The 22,412-nt window shown below is 35.2% G+C and overlaps 1 protein-coding gene across 1 annotated transcript in view; it reads right to left on the bottom strand.

Moving 5' to 3' along the window:
* Positions 1 to 590: 590 nt before the first annotated feature.
* LOC127872631 (uncharacterized) overlaps positions 591 to 22,412 on the bottom strand; it is a 95,581-nt gene continuing 73,759 nt past the window's right edge. The window contains exons 5-6 of the mRNA XM_052415961.1: positions 10,608 to 10,946; positions 591 to 814 (exon numbers count right to left, since the gene is read on the bottom strand). Coding sequence (XP_052271921.1) covers positions 591 to 814; positions 10,608 to 10,946 — 563 coding nt within the window. The remainder of the gene's footprint in view (positions 815 to 10,607; positions 10,947 to 22,412) is intronic.

Below are 22,412 nucleotides of genomic sequence, written 5' to 3'. Positions count from 1 at the left end.
TATTAGTAATAGTGTTAGGTAGTGGTGGTGGCGGTAGAAGTAGAAGTTGTCGTAATAGTGGTAGTAGTATTAGTAGAAGTAGTAGTATTAGTAGTAGTAGGTTGTAGTAGTAGAAGTAGTAGCAGTAGTTCGTTAGAAGTAGTAGTTAGTGGTTGGTAGAACGTAATAGTAGTAGTGGTAGTAGACAGAGTAGTAGTTAGTAGTAGCCCGTAGTAGTAGAGTATTAGTAGTAGCAGTAGTAGTAGTAGTAGTAGTAGAAAGTAGTAGTAGTAGTGGTTGGTGGTGGTGGGTGTGTGGTGGTGGTAGTTAGTAGTAGGTAGTAGTAGTAGTAGTAGTAGTAGTAGTCGTAGTAGTAGTAGTAGTAGTAGTAAGTAGTAGTAGTCAGTATTAGTAGTAGTAATAGTGGTGTAGTAGTAGTAGAATTAGTAGTAGTAGTAGTAGTAGTAGTAGTAGTAGTAGTAGTAGTCGTCTGTCGTCTAGTTCGTCGTGTAGTCGTAGTCTCGTCGTCGTCTAGTCAGTCGTCGTCGTCGTCGTAGTCGTCTTCGTCGTGTCGTCGTAGTCTGTAGCGTAGTAGTGCTGTAGTGAGTGTGCTAGTTGTCGTAGTCGTTGTGGTGGTGGTGGGGTTGTCGTCGTCGCAGTCTCATGTCGTCTCGTGTCTTCGTCGTCTCGTCGTACGCGTAGTCGTCATCGTCGATCGTCGTCTCGTCGTCGTCGTGTCGTATCGTCGTCGTCGTCTCGTACGGAGTCCGGTCAGTTGTATTTTGTCGTCGTCGCCTCTTTCCTTCGCTACGTCCCAACCGATGACCATTTTTTACTTCTCACACAAACACTACGGACAGCTTAGCGGCTGGTCACCTTTTACAATATGAGAATACTCATTTCAATTAAAGTATGAGCAAGTGTTTCCAATAAATTACAGAACGTTGAACCAATGATGCTTACAATATCAGCAAAAAGACAAAAAATGGCAGCTTGAGCTAATTAACTGTGTCTGTGATTGCTGTTATGCTCAGGGATCAGTAGTCGCATTGGAACTATTGTCCACTGCTCCAATCGAAAATGTCTACCCAACAGCACAGATAGCAAGATCTTGGTCTGTTTAGATGGGTTGAAGCACAGAATTACTCAGACCAATTATTGAGCACATTAAGATGATTGTCTTCACTACCAAATGATTATGTGGAAAATGTGCTTACAAACTCATACAATGAATATAAATGGGATATTCCATTTTGTGCCTTAATTGTATGTATGTTTTCCTTTTTCATGTTTTCTGACAATATAATTAAACCCTTGCTGATCATTTAAAGGGTTCTTTTCACGCTTTGGTAAATTGACAAAATTGAAAAAAGTTGTTTCAGATTCGTAAGTTTTCGTTTTAGTTGTGATATTTGTGAAGAAACAGTAATACTGAACATTAACCATGCTCTAATATAGCCATTATATGCATCTTTTGACGATTTTAAAACCTAAAAATTATAAAGCGTTGCAACGCGAAACGATTGAATAATTTGGAGAGTTCTGTTTTTGTCGTTAAATTTTGTGAAACTACGAAGATTGCTTATATTAGGTATAAAATACGTCAAGAATGTATACACGGCGGAATAGCTCAGTAGGCTAAAGCGTTTTTACTTCAGGACTCTGGCAGGACTCCAAGGGTCACTGGTTCGAAACCTGCTCCGGGCAATGTTCTTTTCCTTTTTTAATTTTTTTTCTTGATTTTTTACTGGAGCTTTTATGATCCAATGTTTACATTTATCAATATAAAGCATTTAATGAATAAGTTAAAAAAATGCCAAAATCTGTGAAAAGGCCCCTTTAAAGACTTTATTACTTCTAAAATATGCTTTTATTAAAGCAAGAAATTGTACAAAATAATTTAATACAGTATAACATGTCTAATAGAAACAGCAGTTGAATGCAATCGTTCAAAATAGTTCAATATAGTTACACTAAGTTAAATACATCATAACATGACAAATAGAAGCAACAATTTCAACCGATTGTACACATGTTTCAGTATAGTAACACTAAGTTCAATACTTCATAACATGACCAATAGAAGAAACAGGTGCAAGCAATTTTGAAATGTTTCAGTATAGCAGCTCTAATAAAGGTGCCTTTTCACAGATTTTGGCAAGTATTGAAGCTTGTCATTGAATGCTTTATATTGATAAATTAAAACATAGTTCCTAAAAAAAAATACAATTAAAAAAAGGGAAAAAAAAGTAACCACTACCCCTGGAGTCCTGGAGTAACAAGTCTCCCACTTAGACCACTCGACCATCCGTGCTCATGCTATAAGCAGGTGTATTTTTTACCTATATAAGCTATCCTCTTAGTTTTTTCCCAAAATATCATGACAACAACAGAGTTTTCCAAATTATTCAATCGTTTCGCGTTGCAACGCTTTATAATTTTCAGGTTTTCAAATCGTCAAATGATGCATAAAATGGATACTTTAGAGCATGGTAAATGTTCAGTATTACTATTTCCTCACAAATATCATAACTTAAACGAAAATTTGCAAATCTGAAACAACTTTTTTTAATTTTGTCAATTTACCAAAACGTGAAAAGGCCCCTTTAAGTTTAATAAAGTAATACATGACAAATAGAAGCAACAATTTCAACCGATTGTACACATGTTTCAGTATAGTAACACTAAGTTCAATACTTCATAACATGACCAATAGAAGAAACAGTTCCAAGCAATTGTGAAATATTACAGTATAATGACATTTAAGTTTTATGAAGCAATACATGACCAATAAAAGCAGCAGTTTGTACAATTGTAAACAAGAGGGATATGGTGGCACTTAAGCGCTCATTTGAGTTTGTGGACACCAATTTTTGAAAACTTAACCTGATGGAAGTCAAGAACTTAGATAAAGAACAATATCTTATACTTAAATGAACAGGCTATGTGTCCATAGGTCACAGATGCCTCCTGATTCCACTTTTCTAAAACTTTGCTTATGTCAACCACAAGCTGTTGATGGCCAAAATTGACTTGACCGTTTAATTGTGACCTAGACCTTTGAGATTGAGACAGGTGATACATGCGACATTCAGTCTCCTCATGTCAGTCAATTGTGGTAATAAGTTTAAAACTGAATTGATGAATGAACAAATTACAGGTTGGACAAGCTGTTTTAAACCCATATATGACTTAGCATCAATTGCCAACAACTGTGCAAATAACTTGAGAGGAGCAGTTTCACTGTTTTAAGCTGCTAGAACTTTTTAAAATGGAATTTTAGGTTTATTAAAACTGCTATCTGTTTAAATTAAGAATATTTAATGAAATGTGTTGAGAAGACAGTTCCAGACCAAAACTCTTTAAAACGCATAATGCAATTACACATTTCAGAATATTTTATCAAAAACAAATACATATACCGGTATGTATGCTTTTAACACACACTTTTGAAAGCACACAGCCTATTGCAAACAATATACATGTATGTAAGCACTCTAATTCACACTTCCTGTATTTTGCATTAGAACGCAGCATTTTGCACAAATGTAGGATCTTTATAACAAACTCCTGCTACAGAAACACTGAACATTGCATATGTACCCTTTTTAATGTCCCACAAGTAAGACACTAACACTGCATAGCGTCTGTCTAAGTTTAAGCATGCTCATCTGGCAATGCCAAACAAAGTTTAAGAAATGTTTATTTCAACACGATATGTAGATTTTCACATAAAAACAACAAAAGCATGAGTATGTAACTTAAAACAAAATTAAATGGACTCTGTTGAAACAAACATGTATTGTGATATGTCCATCAATAAACAATATAAAATTATTGGTATTGATGACTAACCTTTTATTCAGGAATAAAATAGGTACAGGGGCGAATACATGTACATCACAACTTTTCTTTATAACACCTTGAAATAAATTTAAAGACAGCACCTGTTGTAGTTGTTCGTGGAATGACACAAAATATATATGAAATAAGAAGCTTAGTAAGTCCTGTGGTTTGCCATTCTATAACATTCCAAAGTGCCTGTTTGATTCAGTAGCAAAAGCAAATAACAATACGATACACATTAATTATGGACAAGTTATTGAATCCTTAATTTAATAATGGAATTACACACAGAAAAACTAAAATATAATCACACACAAATTAAAAACTAGAGCTTTGTCACAAACGTGACGAATACACCCACATGCCGCATTGACACAGAATATTTTGCATGTTGTCTTCACATAAAACAGCTCAATGTTTTAAACGCACTAAGTGACCCCATGACCTAGTTTTTTGACCCGGCATGGCCCATGTTCGAACTTACCCTACAGATCATCTAGATACAACTTCTGACCAAGTGTGGTGAAGCTCGGATGAAAACTACTTGAATTAGAGAGCAGAAAACATGCTGAATGTTTAAAACGCACTAAGTGACCCCGCGACCTAGTTTTTGACCCGACATGACCCATATTCGAACTTGACCTAGACATTATCTAAATACAACATCTGACCAAGTTTGGTGAAGATTGGATGAAAACAACTTGAATTAGAGAGTGGACACTTAATATGGACCAACCGACAGACAAGCACACTCCTATATACCCCCCTAAACTTCGTTTGTGTGGGTATAATAAACCATAATAATACACAAAATAAAACTAACATCATGAAAATATCCCATTTGCAACAGTAACTGAACTTAATTTAGTTAATCTTTTCTATTTATTATTTTGTAAATTTTTAATATAAATAATGAGTGTGTTAAAATAATTGTAAAGCTTTCTTTAGCAATTTAAGCTATAATAGTTCATCACAGTGTACAATCCAAAAAAGATTTTGTACATAAAGATGCAAATTAAAATGTTTCAAAGAATTTTTTTATTATAATATTTCATTGTTTGCAAAAATAATAAAATGTTTTAAGTGTTATTAAAATATTCAAGAACACAAACAGAGTTTGTTTACTTTGGAACAAGTCATAATAAATAGAATGTCCAAAGGTCAACATGTACAAATTTATATCATGCATGAATCAGAAAGTATATTCAAGTTTTAATATATTTGTAGAAAACAGCAAGCAAATAGAAATCTAAAGCAAAAAAGAAAACATCAACATGCCTGTTTCAAGGTGGATATTAGCATGTGTGCTATTAGTTTTCTTGTTTATTTAGTTCTTAATTTATGTTTAAACCCATCCCATTTACATTTGTTAACTAGTTTAATGTAGGCAATTAATCAAGCTAGTTGTAAAGATTGCCATTCCTAATGATTTAAAACGAGTTTGACCTATTCTTTGAACAGAGGATAAATATTGATTATTACACACAACATACTGTTCTGCATGATAACTGCCATTAGATTTTTGTCGTACCATATAAGCCTACGATTATGTCCAAGACCAATGCATATGTAAGGTATCAAGCCAATTGGTCAATTTGTTGACGAGTTATTGATTGGAAACAATTTTCACAGTTATTGTGACAGTGACCCTTTACCTAGTGACCCCAATTTCAGTAGGGGTCATCTACTGTCCATGGCCAATGCACATGGGAAGTATCAAGCCAATCTGTCACTCCTTCACAAGTTATTGATTGGAAACAGTTTTCACAAGTGTGACAATGACCTTTGACCCCAATTTCAATAGGGGTCATCTCCTGGCAAAGGCCAATGCTCATTGGAAGTTTCAAGCAAATTGGTCAATCCATTCACAAGATATTGATTGGAAACAATTTTTACTCTTAGTGTGACAGCAACCTTGAACTAGTGACCCTAATTTTGATAGGGGTCAACTACTGGCAAAGGCGAATGCACATGTGAAGTACATGTATCAAGCCAATTGTTCAATCCATTCTCTAGTTATTGATCAGAAACAAACTTGAATACAAACAAAAAGAAAAACAATATACCCCCTCTTCCTCAAAGGAGGGCATACAAATGTGACCTCTAGTGCAATCACCAGCTGAAAGTTGATCTCCCACACCACATCATGCGCAAATACGTACTGTACACAGAATGACAATAATACCTCACTATTAGCACTTGGACCTCAGGTGAGCTAAAAACGGATGGCAATGTCAAAATAGCTTTGTCATAAGTCCAATGCCCATAACTTCGCCAAATGAACCAGAATGATTTTTCGCACTTCACCAGCAGGTCATAAAGGTAGACTCAAATACCAACAAGAGCACCGCCTTGCGGGTGCAGACCGCTCATCTTTTTTCTTTTTAAAGGTGAAGGGACTCTCAATTTTAATAACAAAGGAGGGAGGGGTGGAGTGAAGAGGGGTGTATAGTGTGGGGGTGTGGACATTTATTACATTATCTTCAGAAAATGCGAAAAAAAAATGCAAAAAAAATAAAATCGGGGGTGGGGGGGGGGGGGGGGGGGTGGGGGGGGAGGGGATTTTTGGGTGCGATGGTTGGACGGTACTTCAAAAACAAAATAATAAAAATAAATATTTGTGTTTTTTAACCGTTTCAAAAAAATAATAATTGGGGGGTGGGGTGGGGGGTATAGTGTGAGGGTGTGAGGGTGTGGTGGTCATTTGTGAGATGATCTTAAAAAAAAAATTAGGGGGGAGGATTCAGGGGGGAGGGGGGCGAGGGAACGGGGGATGTTTTGGGTGGAGTCTATTGTGGTATGTCAGTAAGAGTAGTTTTGTCAAAGTATCAATCAAATCTGATCATAAATAAAGAAGTTATGGCAATTTTAGCAAAATTTAATAATTTGACCTTGAGAGTCAAGGTCATTCAAAGGTCAAGGTAAAATTCAACTTGCCAGGTACAGTAACCTCATGATAGCATGAAAGTATTTGAAGTTTGAAAGCAATAGCCTAGATAGTTTAGAAGTAAAGTGGATCAAAACACAAAATTTAACCATATATTCAAAGTTACAAAGACAAAAAGGGCCATAATTCCATTAAAAAGCCAACCAGAGTTATGCAACTTGCCCTGTACAGTCCCCTTACGATAGTTAGTGAGTTTTCCAAGTCTAAAAAGCAATAGCTATGATACTTTAGGAATAAAATAGACCAAAACACAAAACTTAACCAAATTTTCAATTTTCTAAGTATAAAAAGGGCACATAATTCTGTCAAAATGCCAGTGAGAGTTACATAACTTTGCCTGCACAGTCCCCTTATGATAGTTAGTAAGTGTTGCAAGTATGAAAGCAATAGCTTTGATACTTAAGGAATAAAATGGACCTAAACACAAAACTTAACCAAAATTTTCAATTTTCTAAGTATAAAAAGGGCACATAATTCTGTCAAAATGCACGCCAGATTTATCTAACTTTGCCCGCCCAGTCCCCTGATGATAGTAAGTAAGTGTACCAAGTTTGAATGCAATAGCATTGATACTTTCTGAGAAAAGTGGACCTAAACGCAAAACTTAACCGGACGCCAACGCCGACGCAGAGGTGATGACAATAGCTCATAATTTTTTGTAAAAAAATAGATGAGCTAAAAATGAGCTCAATACTGAAAGTGTTGCGTAAAAAATATTCAGAAAACAGATATAGTAGAGAACAAGAGATGTGTTTGTCAGAAACACAATGCCCCCTATTGCGCCGCTTTGAAATAAAATTTCAATATATCATTTTGCAGGTTTAGAAATTATCTCCCTTTTAAAGCTTATTATTTCCCTTGGATTTTTTTTTATAACTTTTGACCTTGAAGGATGACCTTGACCTTTCAGCACTCAAAATGTGCAGCTTCATGAGATATACATGCATGCCAAATATCAAGTTGCCATCTTCAATATTGCAAAAGTTATTACCAATGTTAAAGTTTTCGGACGGACAGACAGACTGACTGACTGACTAACTGACTGACGGACAGTTCAACTGCTATATGCCACCCTACCGGGGGCATAAAAATGTTAAGTCCAAGACCCGTAAGTTTGCCAGATATCCTTGGACCAGAACAAAACTCACATACATCTGTTAGTCATGTAGGTAGATTCACATACCAAAATCAGCTTGATATTTGAAAGCATTTTGAAAAACACACACTGGCAAAACCTAAAATCACACTTAATCTGTTAGTCATGTAGGTAGACTCACATACCAAAAATCAGCTATACATATCTGAAAGCGTTGCATACAAAGAATGATGAAGTTACAGTCGGGACAATCTGTAACATGAATGAAACGTCTATTGACCGTTCAGTATGACCAAGACCTTTGAGCTAGGGAGACAGTTCTTTAATGAAACATGTTATTTTTAAAAGTCATAGATAAAATGAAGAACTTACAGACATTAAACACTGTTGTATTTCTAAATTTGACCTTTGACCCTTTAAGAGTGACTTTTATCTTTATCGTAAGTTATTTTAAAATTGATTGAAACACAACCATTCCATGAAACCAGGAATTCATTAATTTACTTAATTTTAATTGTATAATTTATAAGCAATAATTTTTTTACAAAAAAAAGCGATAGTTTAAGAAAAAATATCTCCTTTTGCATTCAAATAAAGTACTTTTAACTTCCATTAAAAGAATAAAACCGTTGACATTTCCTGGTTCATTTGTATCAAAAAGAAGTAACATTTTGCAGTTTATTACTATAACTAAATGTACATTAAGTAAGCTCTCAGAGATATCTTTAATGAGTATATGTACATGTACATTGTTACAATTCCAGAATAAATAGGTAATTGATTTTTCTGACATTTTGCAAAAGATTAATGTATTACTATCCAACTAACCCATTAAAAAAAAGTGAGTTTGTTACCAATATTCTGTTGATAATCCTAGTTTGTAACCATTGAATGCATGTATTATTTGTGTTTTTAAACATTTGTCCATCGACTTTTGGAATCATTGGCAAAGTATCGATACCATTTTCTTTGGCTTGTTGGGATTTCAGAGTTCTAATTTAACATATTGTATAATAACTTATTGCATGAAATCAGAACTATTGGTTTTATATTGGTCGCCAAAATGGGGTATGCATTAACTTAATACTGTTTCAATTATATATTTTTCAATGAGGCCATGTACGTAGAAAGAACCTTTTTATGCCTTCATAATGTAACAAGAGCTGTGTTCGTGAAACACAATGCCCCCTACTGCGCCGCTTTGAAGCCATATATTTGACCTTTGACATTGAAGGATGACCTTGATCTTTAACCACTCAAAATGTGCAGCTCCATGAGATACGCATGCATGCCAAATAAAGAGTTGCTATCTTCAATATTGCAAAATTTGACCTCTGATCTTGACCCTGAAGGATGACCTTGACCTTTCACCACTCAATATGTACAGGTCCATGAGATATGCATGAACGCCAAATATTGACTTGCTATCTTCAATATTGCAAATTTTGACCTTTGACCTTGAAGGATGACCTTGACCTTGAACCACTCCAAATGTGCAGCTCCATGAGATACACATGCATGCCAAATATCAAGTTTCTATCTTCAATATTGCAAAAGTTATGGGCAATGTAATAGTTTTTGGACGGATGGACAGATGGACGGACTGACGGACGGACAGACTGACTGACGAACAGACAGACGGACGGACGGACTGACGGACAGTTCAAAAACTATATGCCCCCCTTTGGGGGCATAAAAAAGTTATGGCGAATGTTAGTTTTCGGACGGATGGACAGATGCCATATATTTGACCTATGACCTTGAAGGATGACCTTTACCTTTCAAAATGTGCAGCTCCATGAGATACACATGCATGCCAAATATCAAGTTGCTATCTTCAATATTGAAAAAGTTATGGCCAATGTTAAAGTTTTCGGACGGACGGACAGACGCCATATATTTGACATTTGACCTTGAAGGATGACCTTGACCTTCATCTTTCACCACTCAAAATGTGCAGCTCCATGAGATACACATGCACGCCAAATATCAAGTTGCTATCTTCAATATTGAAAAAGTTATGACCATTAAAGTTTTCGGACGGACGGACTGACATACTGACTATATGCTATATGCAACCCTACCAGGGGCATAAAAAGTTTACTTCTTTATTCATTTTTTATAAATAATAGTGAAGGCCAAAGCTAGGTCTGGATGTAAGCTACACACACAATTTCAGAAAACATGAATATTATGTAATTGAGCAAAACATTTGTGTTGTATTTTTTTAGCAACAATTACCTTGAAATGACTGACACCAAATGGAACCCTAACTATGGTAGTCTTAGATGGTATCATGATGGGCTCCCTTGTCATCTATGTTTGAGCTTTATGAAGAATCTGAATGGCTCGGTAAACTTGTTTCATTTTGATCTGTCATTTCATAATTTCCCCTGTTGGAGCCAAAACGCCAGCGAATCCACTTTCCTACTCTCTTGCGAAATATAATTAACAGAACTATTATTATCATAAAGATGAAAACCAATGTGATTGCAATGATCAAATAGCGCGAACCAGAATTGTTATCAATCGAATTGGGTGAGCAAGGCAGGCCTTTCAGAATGTCATAGATACAGTCTGTCCCATCCGTACTTGTGAAAGAAATGTTCTTGTCCCTCCCACAAGGAATATTGTTCAGGGTAACACAGCAATGCGAATCATTGAAGCTAACAACATAACTGTTTTTGTGGTCTGGATCCACCCATCCATGGCCACGGCCAACAAGAGTGCTACACCCACCAATTGTTACATTGCCATCATTAACATTGTAATCGTTGTGTTGAGAAATCGGAAAACATGTGTGACTGCGTCCTACTGTGGCAGACTGAGGACTTTGCATACTAGGTGAGCAAGCTTGGACATATGACATTCTTAATAACAACACCAAAGCAACAAACACAGTCTTACAGACATTCATTGGAAGTTTGATGTTGTCGGTTGATCTTCTGAAAGTTGCATCTGTTACTCTTGCTCTTTCTGTGGAAATTCTTGTCAAGTCCTTTGTGGATCTGGATTCCCTTTTATTAGGCTTGTGTTGAGGATCAGGGTCCGATGCTGGCTCTTCTGAAGAGGTAACATCTGGAAACACACACAAATGTTACCTTGTTTTTTACTCCACATCAGCAATTTGCACTTGGTAAATATATCACTGAAGACAAATGTTCTGACTCAGTTTACAGAAATATAAATTATTTTTTTTACAAGGTTTTTCTTTAATTTCACGTACTGACCTAGATTTTTGTCCCATATTACCCAGTTCTGAATATGACCATGATATTATTAGGTCGAATGAACTTAACAAGCCTCATGAATTTTGTGCAATTAATTCAAACTCCTGAGTATCAACAACCTGTTCTCTGATTTACCTTGTGACCTAGTTTACTTTACACCATAATAACCCAGTTTTGAACTTGGCTATGACATAATAAGAAGAAATGTTTCATGACTAAATTGCCATGAGGTGATCATTCTGTATTGTCAATTTAATCAAGTGACTCAGTTTTTGATCCCACATGAGCAAGTTTAAAACTATTGTAAAGTTTCATGAAGACTAGGCATAAAATGTGACCTTTTGGGGGTTTATTACTTAAGGTAAATGTTTGCACAAAGGAAAAAGACAATAACAAAAGGTCACTCAAAGCACGCTGTTTGCTCAAATAAGCTTATTGTAGGCTGTATAAAAAATGTTATATTAAAAATGAATTCACAATCAATTATTTAAGAATGGTATTAATGTACTAATGTTGTATGAGGTCAACCATGTTTACAAGGGAGTAAAATGGGATTATTATTAAAACAGTGAACCATAAATATAAAGAATATCCAAAAATTGCATTAAAAAAATAGGATTATCAGCTTATGCTCAAATTTGAAGGCATTTTTTTCTGGCTCAACCATACCTGTCACAGTCTCCTCCTTTTTTGCAAAAGGCCTCTCTGGCAGGAAAGGCTCCCACATGACTCTCTGGATGAGCCCCTTGAACTGGGTCCATCGGTTGTCCAGGATTTTAAAACTCTCACAAGCCTCCCTCAACGCTTTCTGGATCTTCCCCATACTCGAGCACAGAATGGCTTTATTCTACAAATTGCAAAAAGTATAAACATGTATAAACATAAACATTTATGATGAGTTTTAAGTGGGTTTTTTATCCATATCTATCTAAATCAGTTCAAAAGGGTAATGATGGCATCAGTACAGTGTCAGATATGAAACGGCATTGAGGTACATCCTACACATTGTATTAAGCAAACATTTGTGTGTATGTAATGAAAAAAAAATCTCGAACAGGAGCAAATTACCGGACCTTTAAGCAACTCTTACTTTATATCATATTAATCCCTTATTATTATTAATGCCTTACGTTGACAATTTACAACAAAACAAGGTGTGTCAAAAAAGCATGAATACATGTATGCAGTGGACCAAAACAATTAAACTTTTGATAAGTTCCCTTAAGATCAGTCCTGAGAACAGAATTGGGAATCAGTCAACAGCTCATAATATCATAGATGATTGGCAATCACATACATGTAGCATGTCTATGAGCAATGTTTTGCGCAGTTTATACACTGACCTCATTGAACATCAGGTTTGAAAACCTACGTAAGGTGTACACACACAGGACACCACGACGCTGCATAGTATTGGACTGATTCTGGTTGTTGCCTATGATAATAAAAAAAAGAGCTTTCACTTAGTGCGCTAAATACCTTCATAAGCTGCTTTTACGCAGATAATAACATGTATACTGCACAGGAATAATCTTCTTTGTAAACAGCTTCAATGGTGATATTATTAAATGAGTTTGTAACAATAGTGAATAAGAATAACACCCAATCAGATGTTAAAGTTTTTAATGCAGGATGATAAAAATCACACATGCACAAATACTAATCATCTTTTATTATCTTAGATTTCAATACATGTGTATTTTGTTCATCTCCCATCCATATAAGTTCAACCTAAGAAAATATAATACTGAAAACACTTATATTTCCAATTTAAAAGCATTTTTTAGCAAAGCAACAACAATACTTATTTCCAAATTTAGGTCAAAACGCTGCGAATTTTCCCTATCCAAAAGGACCCGGTCCCAGTCCCAAAATGGTGAAACAATGTCGGGGTTTTTTAGGCTGCATGAAGCCAGACCTTCACAACATCACCCTTATAATTGCTATTTTTTTCATATTTGTCTTGTTGAATGCGATTCATTTATGTTTTTTATGACATCAAATCATAGTTGCAAACAGCTGTGCAACATTAAAAGAGAAGAAAAGTGTATGATTGACTGGGTGTTAAATAAACTAATGATACAATTTTTGATAATTATTGGGATCTAAACCAATACAAACTATCATTAGCTTTAGAGTCCTAAAGGCTCTCATGAGAGCATATCCAGCTGCTGATCCTAGATAAATACACCTCAGGCATGTCAGGCTTGTGCTTAGAAATTCTGATAGGACAATACAAACAAGAGGGCCATGATGGCCCTGAATCGCTCACCTGACTAACCTTGCTACATCAACTTAAATTCTATCAGACTCGCATACAATCCCAAGCCAGATTTCATTAATTAATACATTCTGATAGAATTTCATTAAGATGTGATGACAACTGTGACCTCTTTCATCTACACAAGGTTTTACTAGAATTGGCCCGGTGACCTAATTTTTGATCCCAGATAACCCATATACAATCCAAAATCTGATATTATCAAGATTAACATTCTGACCATATTTCATTAAGATCAGATGCTAATGGGATTGTTTACCCTCGGGACTTCGGCTAAAAACCATTGCCCGAGCACACTGCTTAACATAAAACTCTGCATAAAAAGGTCGAAAACGGCCATAAAATGTACAGCCCGATTTTACTGGGCTGTACCATTGATATAAATAGAAAACTTTGCAGTGTTGGTGCGGTGCCTTAATAAAAATCTATTGGTTTAAAAATATATATACATATTTAAGAAGCGTTATAAGAAAAACGCAGTACTTTACAATAGCTGGGCCTAACGCTGTTAAAGAGCGGCGTTTTTATTGGATGATACACTTATAAAACGATGGCGCTGATTGGCCGAAATTTCTTAATAAGGATTGCAAGTAGGTCAATCAGATGAAAACTATGACCTATATTGTCTACACAAGGTTTTTCTATGATTTGACCTAGTGACCTAGTTTTTGACCCCAGATTACCCAAATACAATCCCAACCCGGGTTTCATCAAGATTAACATTCTGGCCAAATTTTATTAAGTTTGGATGAAAACTGTGACCTCTACTGTCTACACAAGTTTTTTTAAACTTTGACCTAGTGACCTAGTTTTTGACCCTAGATGACCCAAATTCGATCCCAACCAAGGTTTTAACAAGACAAACATTCTGATCATATTTCATTAAGATATGATGAAAACTGTGACCTCTATCGTCTACACAAGTTTTTTCTACGATTTGACCTAGTGACCTAGTTTCTGACCCCAGATGACCAAAATACAATCCCAATCCAGATTTTATCAAGATAAACATTCTGACCAAATTTCATAAAGATTGGATGAAAACTGTGACTTCTATTGTCTACACAAGGTTCTTCTATTATTTGACCTAGTGACCTCGTTTTTGACCCCAGATGACCCAAATACAATCCCAACCCAGATTTTATCAAGATAAACATTTTGACTAAATTTCATAAAGATTGGATGAAAACTGTGACCTCTATTGTCTACACAAGGTTCTTCTATTATTTGACCTAGTGACCTAGTTTTTGACCCCCGATGACCCAAATACAATCCCGACCCAGATTTCATCAAAATAAACATTTTGACCAAATTTCATAAAGATTGGATGAAAACTGTGACATCTATTGTATACACAAGGTTTTTCTATTATTTGACCTAGTGACCTAGTTTTTGACCCCAGATGACCCAAATACAATCCCAACACAGATTTCATAAACATTCTGACCAAATTTCATAAAGATTGGATGAAAACTGTGACCTCCACTGTCTACACAAACAAATTGTTGACGGACACACGCACACACGGACGCACAATGGACACCGGACATCACACGGTCACATAAGCTCACCATGTCACTTCGTGACAGGTGAGCTAAAAATTAAGCCCTCAGGCTGAAGGCTATAAATTTGTTGGACACTGCTTGTATGATTCAAAAGTGTTGGATAATGCATGCAGACAAGTTTTTGTCTACTAACTGACAGAGAGACAGACATCAATGATGATTTCGTAACGGTGGTATAAGGATTTAAAATCTGGTTAAAAAGGGTAAACATGCTACTAAACTGCACTAACAAGAAGGTCAAGATGGCCCAAGATTGTACAACTGTGTAATAAGGCAGAAGCACTACTTGAATAATCTTGTTAAATGACCTTCATGTGTTGCTAATGACCCCAGGGGCATGATTTAAAATATATATAATCTATAGGAGACCACTTAATACATGTAACCTGAAGTCATATACCAAATTTGAACACATATTGTACAGGATAAATTTATACAAAATATCAAAGCTCTGGCACTCGTTTGTGTCATATGATAACTTTTTTAGTTATTTACTATACAAGTCTCTACAAAATTCAAATTTATATTGAATGACACATGTATGAGCTATTTTCCAGGGTTCCCGCTGTCGATCACCATTGGCGCCAATGGCGACAAAATAAATATTCTGGTGACTAATTTTCGCAAATGGCGATTTTTCGAAAATCTGCATTTTATCTGCTTAATATTTCCTTCATATGACATAAGGCGCTCTGTTTACCAGCCGCTTTACGGCAGTCTTTATGCAATCAATTTCCGTGATGTAAGCGACACTGCTGAAATCAAAGGAGCATGCGACTGTCGCAAAGTGGCATGCAATGGTGATAATTGCGATTATCTGGGGTGTTGTTACAAGTTATCTTCATTGGTCGGCAGTTTTATTGCTTCAGAGATAAGGCAACATTGAAATATACCGACTCTGCGCTTAAATGTGAAGTGTTTGTCACAGTGTTCGCAGCCGATTCAAGACCGTTACGTTGACAACCATGACAATCAAAAAGGTAAGTATCGATTGTTTTTGGAAAAATCGTTGTAATTATAGAAAATAATTAAACATTTTACATGTTTTGGTTCTATTTATAAGTGACATGATATTTCTGTTTTACTCGTCAAAATGGCAAGTTCAGAGTGTATAACGACTTTTAGAAAGTGAACATAAGATTCTGATAATTTTGAGACTCATTCAAAAATGCAAACGGTCCCCCGCTAACATTCACCAGCTAACATACAAAAACCAAACAAAGACAGTTGTTTATCAGAGTTTCCTTTCCTTCAATATGATTTCCAACAGACAATCTATGCTGTGTGAACTCTATATCAATTCATTCAACTCCAGATGTACTGTTTAAAAAAAGATGAGCATAGTTAAGCACATGAAAATCAATTTGACATTTGATATACACAAATGCATATTTAATTTGACTGTTGTGCTATGGGCTCTATGTAGTAGGTCATATGCTAGCATATATTAATATTATTTATACACTGCACATTTATTGATCATTATTAGTATTAAATTAATATTATTTCCCTTTTTGTATTTTCAGATTACCAGAAAGCTTCTGAAGCACCCAAACTGTGGCAACATATTCAGGATGCTAAGAAGGTGTCTAATCAACAAGACTTACAACTGATTAAATGTGCCTTTATTTTATGAACACTGTTAAATGTGTTGTTATTATTAATCATACTGTTATTAAATCAATTCATTTAACATACAGTGAAATGCTCAGTTTTTGTTTGTATTATAATAATATAATATGTTTGTATTATAATAATATGATCTTCATTGCCCAAATGTAGCCCCATTTGGCGAAAGTAAGTGGCGACAACTTTTTAAAGCCCAGAGGGAACCCTGTTTTCTGAAAATAGGACAGAAGAACACACAAATATGTTCAAGATATTATGCTTTATCCAATCAATTTTTACAAGTTAGTAACCTTCATATTGATTTTATTTTAATGTGCAAGCAAGTTCACAAAGCCTAAATATGTCAAAAACATCAATGTCAAGTGCACTTACCAATATTGTTGTTTTCAAATAAATTTGGAGTTTCCAAGGGTTGAGCAAGGGTTGACCTTATGCCAGTATTCACCACAACCTGCACAGTTCCGTCTATGTGTTCCGTTTCTTCCAATGCGCCAGCCATATTTCAAGTGCTGCAAAAAATGTGTATCCATTTATTGAAAGAGCATTATTTCTCTGCAAATTGACACAAAAAGATGTCAAACGCATATAGGCGCTCATTAGAGGAAATAATTAAACAAGAAGGCCAAGATGGCCCTAGTTCGCTCACCTGAGAGGAGTCGGTGCATTCAATCTTTACCTAATGTCAAACTTGACCTAGATATTGCCCAGACAAACATCCTGGTCAAGTTTCGTCATTATTGAACCAAAACTCTGGCGTAGGAAGTGTTTTTGTTTTTGTAAGATTTTAAATGATGACCAATATTTTGAGTTGACCCCCCTTACCAAACATCAAACTTTGCTTAAAAGGATTTTGTATAATATAATGAAAATTTGGACAATCTAAGGGCAATAATTATGACATTAATTCTGTGATTTTGCTCATCATCAAACTTGACTGAGATCTTTCAGCAACTTTGATAAAGAGTGCTTGAGAAATGTGAATGCTAGAGTGTTTACAAACCAAATGTGGACGGAGTGACAGCGGACAAAGACCAATCCTAACACCTCACCTGAGCAATCAGGTGAGCTAAAAATTGTGTTTCACCGAACTGAGCCATTTTCCAACTTGTCCAAGAAATCAATAAAACCAATGTATTGACTAAGTTTCACGATGATTAGGCAAAAAATGTGACTTCTATAGTGTTCGATCTCAAGGTTTCTCTCTATATACATGCAGTCACATAAGGAAAACTGCCCTAACCCCCTGGCAGCAATGTTTATTGACCCATCGGGACCATTTGCAAACTCATCTGAGATATATATAAAACAAATCTATTCACTAAGTTTCATGATGATTGGGCAAAAAATGTGACTTCTAGAGTGTTCACAAGCTTTTTTTAATATATAAATATAAGAAAACTGCCCCCCCCCCCGGCAGCCATGTTATTCAACTGACCGGAACCATTTTCCAACTCAACTCTCGTATCAAGGAAACAAATGTTCTGACCAAATTTCATGAAAATTGGGCCAAAAATGTGACTTCTAGAGTGTTTTCACATGTTTTCACTATATACATATAGAGAAAAATGCCTCGCCCACTGGCGGCCATGTTTTTTAACCGATCTGGACCATTTTCGAACTCGTCCGACATATCAATAAAATCAATGTTTTGATTAACTTTCATGATGATTGGGCAAAAATTGTGACTTCTAGAGTGTTTACAAGGTTTCTCTATAGCCATATAAGGAAAACTGCCCCGCCCACTCGCGGCCCTGTTTTTGAATGAACCGGAACCACTTTCGAACTCAACCAACATATCATTAAGACAGACATATAGACAAAGTAACATGAACATTGGGCATTAAATGTGACTTCTACAGTTTTTACAAGCTTTTTATTTTTGTTTTCGACATAGTGACCTAGTTTTTGCCCCAGCATGACCCAGTTTCAAACTCGATCAAGATATCATTGGGACAAATCTTCTGACCTAGTTTCATGAAGATCAGACAATAAATGTGGCCTCTAGAGTGTTTACGAACAAATGTGGACGGACGGACGACGGACAAAGACCAGTCACAAAAGCTAACTGAGCAATCAGGTGAGCTAAAAACAAGAGCTGTCACCATAGGATGACATACCGGTATGCTCCCTATAAACGCTTTGATAGAAGTTATAGCATTTTTCGAAACCTAAACGCGGACCCTAAGTTCAGGGTCAAGGTCACAGGGATCAAAATTTGTGTGCGTATGGAAAGGCATTGTCCATATAAACATGCATACCAAATATGAAGGTTATACATGTATCTTAAGGGACATTGAAGTTATGAGCATTTTTCGAAACCTAAACACAGATTTTGAAACCTAAACGCGGACCCTAACTTCAATATAAAGGTCACAGGGGTAAAAAATTGTGTGCGTATGGAAAGGCCTTGTCTATATACACATGCATACCAAATATAAAGGTTATATCTCAAGGGACATAGAAGTTATGAGCATTTTTCGAAACCTAAACGCAGATTTCGAAAACCTAAACGCGGACCCTAACTTCAAGGTAAAGGTCACAGGGGTACAAAATTGTGTGCGTATGGAAAGGCCTTGTCTATATACACATGCATACCAAATATGAAGGTTATCTCAAGGGACATAGAAGTTATGAGCATTTTTCGAAACCTAAACGCAGATTTCGAAACCTAAACGCGGACCCTAAGTTCAAGGTCAAGGTCACAGGGGTAAAAAAATGTGTGCGTATGGAAGGGCCTTGTCCATATACACATGCATACCAAATATGAAGGTTATATCTTAAGGGACATAGAAGTTATGAGCATTTTTCTAAATCTAAACGCAGATTTCGAAACCTTAACGCGGACCCTAAGTTCAAGGTCAAGGTCACAGGGTTAAACAAATTTGTGCATATGGAAAGGCCTTGTCCTAAGGATTCTGGGTCTAGACTGCATGTACATGCATTCTGAGCATGTCTATGCAAAACAGCCACATCATGGGTTTTAAAGGACTTTGATCATGTTCAATTTTTCAATCTCATAATAAGACCACAATATTAAATTTAATAAGCAAGTTTCATGAAAATTTTGTCAAAAGTGTGATTTCTTTACTATGGTATTCAAAATATCAAAATAGTTCACTACAGATGAAAAAGAAACCTGCCCCTCCCCCACCTATTTTTTTAACTTAGCCTTTCAGCGAGTGTTTCCTTCTTTATAAAGTACCGGAAAATGGCACTTTCCCAATTCGGAAAACACTTCAACTTTCCCAAGTGCTGTCCAAAACTTTCCCAATTCAGGATTTTAAAAAAACAACGCATTTACACGGATGGTTATGGTTAGATTGGAGTGCGGGTTTTAATTTGTCTTACCTTGCAAAAACTGTCAATTTCGTCTGATTTGTCAGTTTGATATTCTTAATCGGTTGAAATGAGGGCAATTTTTGTATGGCCAACGTTTGCAATGATATTTAGCTACAATTTTACACATAGGTTTATGGATTTTAAACAATAATGACTTTGTAATTTGCACTTTTGTTGAATTTGTGACATTATGCCTATTTGGCATGTTCAAGTTCAACATGTTCAACACACAGGTGGAAATAACGTACCCTGGATAGTATAACGGCCCAGGAGCCCAATATATTCAAATAAAAAAAAAAAAAATCATGTTTAATGAGAGAAAAAATGACAAAGAGCCATGAACAAAAATCCCCTATCCTCATATATTGGAATCATAACAAGCATACATGCCATACGTCCCGGATTGTCCGGGACAGTCCCGGAAATGAAGAACTTGTCCCACTGTCCCGTAAATCTGTCAAATGTCCCGGAATTTACAAAATCCATATATACATGTACCTTATCTTAGGCTTAACTGCACCTCGAATCTGTGTATATCTGCAGCGTCTCCATGACAATGCCTACCCGAATAGGCACACTACGCTACGTGTCAAAATCGATCAATTAACAGGGGTCCTGTTATCATATCGATTGTTTCACATTCGCCGTCAAATCGAAAAGGCGGCATTGTTTAATGTGCTTGTTAATTGACTTTAATCTTCTATGTCATTATTTCCCGCTGCGTAAGGGCAAAGAATAGTTGTTCACACATCTGAAGTCCAACATCGCTGAGTAAAAAATTAAAAGCAGTTTATGTTCTACCGGTACTGTTTTGTTGTATTTGTTTTATTGTGATTGGTTGTATGCATTGTGAGTTGATTTGAGTTGACGATCTAACGGTACTGTATTGTTGTATTTTTTATTATATAAATGTTATAAATGAGTCCCGGACAATTTAACTCAATGTCCCGGAATCAGCCGACTGTGAGTAAACAGCTGGCAGGATTTTTTTAAGTAAACATTTTTTGAAAGGTTATCCAATTGCCCATAAAAGGACTAAGGGATGCTTTGGATTAAAGCTTTTTTGACATTTTTGTGGCCCGCGAAGCCAGGTCTATGATAAATTCAAGTTAATGACCTTGTTATGATTCCAATATCAGAGACAGAGGGTAGGGTTTTTTTCATGGCTCTTTGTCAATTTTTCTCTCATTAAACATGATTTTATATATTTATTTGAATATATTGGGCTCCTGGGCCCATAACCTATCCAGGGTACGTTATTTCCACCTGTGGTTCAACATACAACACCGGTGTCCAGTCGTTACACCCCCTGGACGTTACACCCCTGGTCTTTACACCCTCAAAGCCTGGACATTACACCTCCCAAGATATTGATTAGATTAGAAAGGTGTAATCAACTTATGAACCACTAATTGGATTTGTCATGTAAGTCAAGATGACACTGATGAGATTAATGGTTGCTCAAATTATTTAATTGAGCAGCCATCATCTAAAACATTAATTTTTATTTCACCAGAATGACTGTAATAATATGCATCTAACTCATAAATACTTTTTTTCAAGAATATACAGACAGAAAAAACTTGAAGAAATAAAAATAATGATAAATAAAATAGATATTTAGGATAAACAAAACACAACCTTAATTAATATACATTTATTTTTATTTCACCATAATGTAATAATATGCATCTAAATCATAAATAATTTTTTTAAGAATAAACTGACAGAAAAAACTTTGAAAACAAAATAAAAATAATGATAATACAATAATTATTTAGAATAAACAAAACACAATCTTAATTTATATACATATATTTTTATTTCACCATAATGTTATAATATGCATCTAAATCATAAATACTATTTTCAAGAATATTCAGACAGAAAAAAACTTTGAAAATAAAATAAAAATAATGATAAATAAAAAAATATTTAGAATAAACAAAACACTTTCTTAAATGTATACATTTATTTTTATTTCACCATAATGTAATAATATGCATCTAAATCATTAATACTTTTTTTCAGCAATATCTTTATCTCAGTGTATCACATCTGTTACTTAAGTTTTATTACTATTGTAGTAACCATAGTATTTCACTTATCTATTGATATATCTATTTGATTAGCAGTGCATAAAATGCATGCAGTGTTATGTCTCTGATATTGATTATGAAGCAAATCTGCCCTTAGGCTATTTCATATCACTAAAACAAAAGGAGGTAACTTGCTATTAATTTAATAGTTACTTCTAACTTGTCTCCTTTCAGAGTATTAAGAGGGTTTTTTCCTTTCATATTTAAAAGTTCAATTGGTCTTTAAATGAATAAGCAATCAAAGTTCTTGATTTTACCAACAAATAATGTTTTCCAATTGTGGGTCTCCTCTATAATCTTCTTTTTAATTATTTTTTTTGTTTTAATATTTTTTTCTTATTATGTTTTTTATTTTTATATCAATTGAAAATAAAATATTTTTTTCACTATTTTGTTTAAAA

This window comes from Dreissena polymorpha, chromosome 3 (assembly GCF_020536995.1).
Source record: "Dreissena polymorpha isolate Duluth1 chromosome 3, UMN_Dpol_1.0, whole genome shotgun sequence".
Classification (NCBI taxonomy): Eukaryota; Metazoa; Mollusca; class Bivalvia; order Myida; family Dreissenidae; genus Dreissena; species Dreissena polymorpha.
Note: the sequence above shows the minus strand (reverse complement) of the source record. Positions and strands in the feature narration are given on the sequence as shown.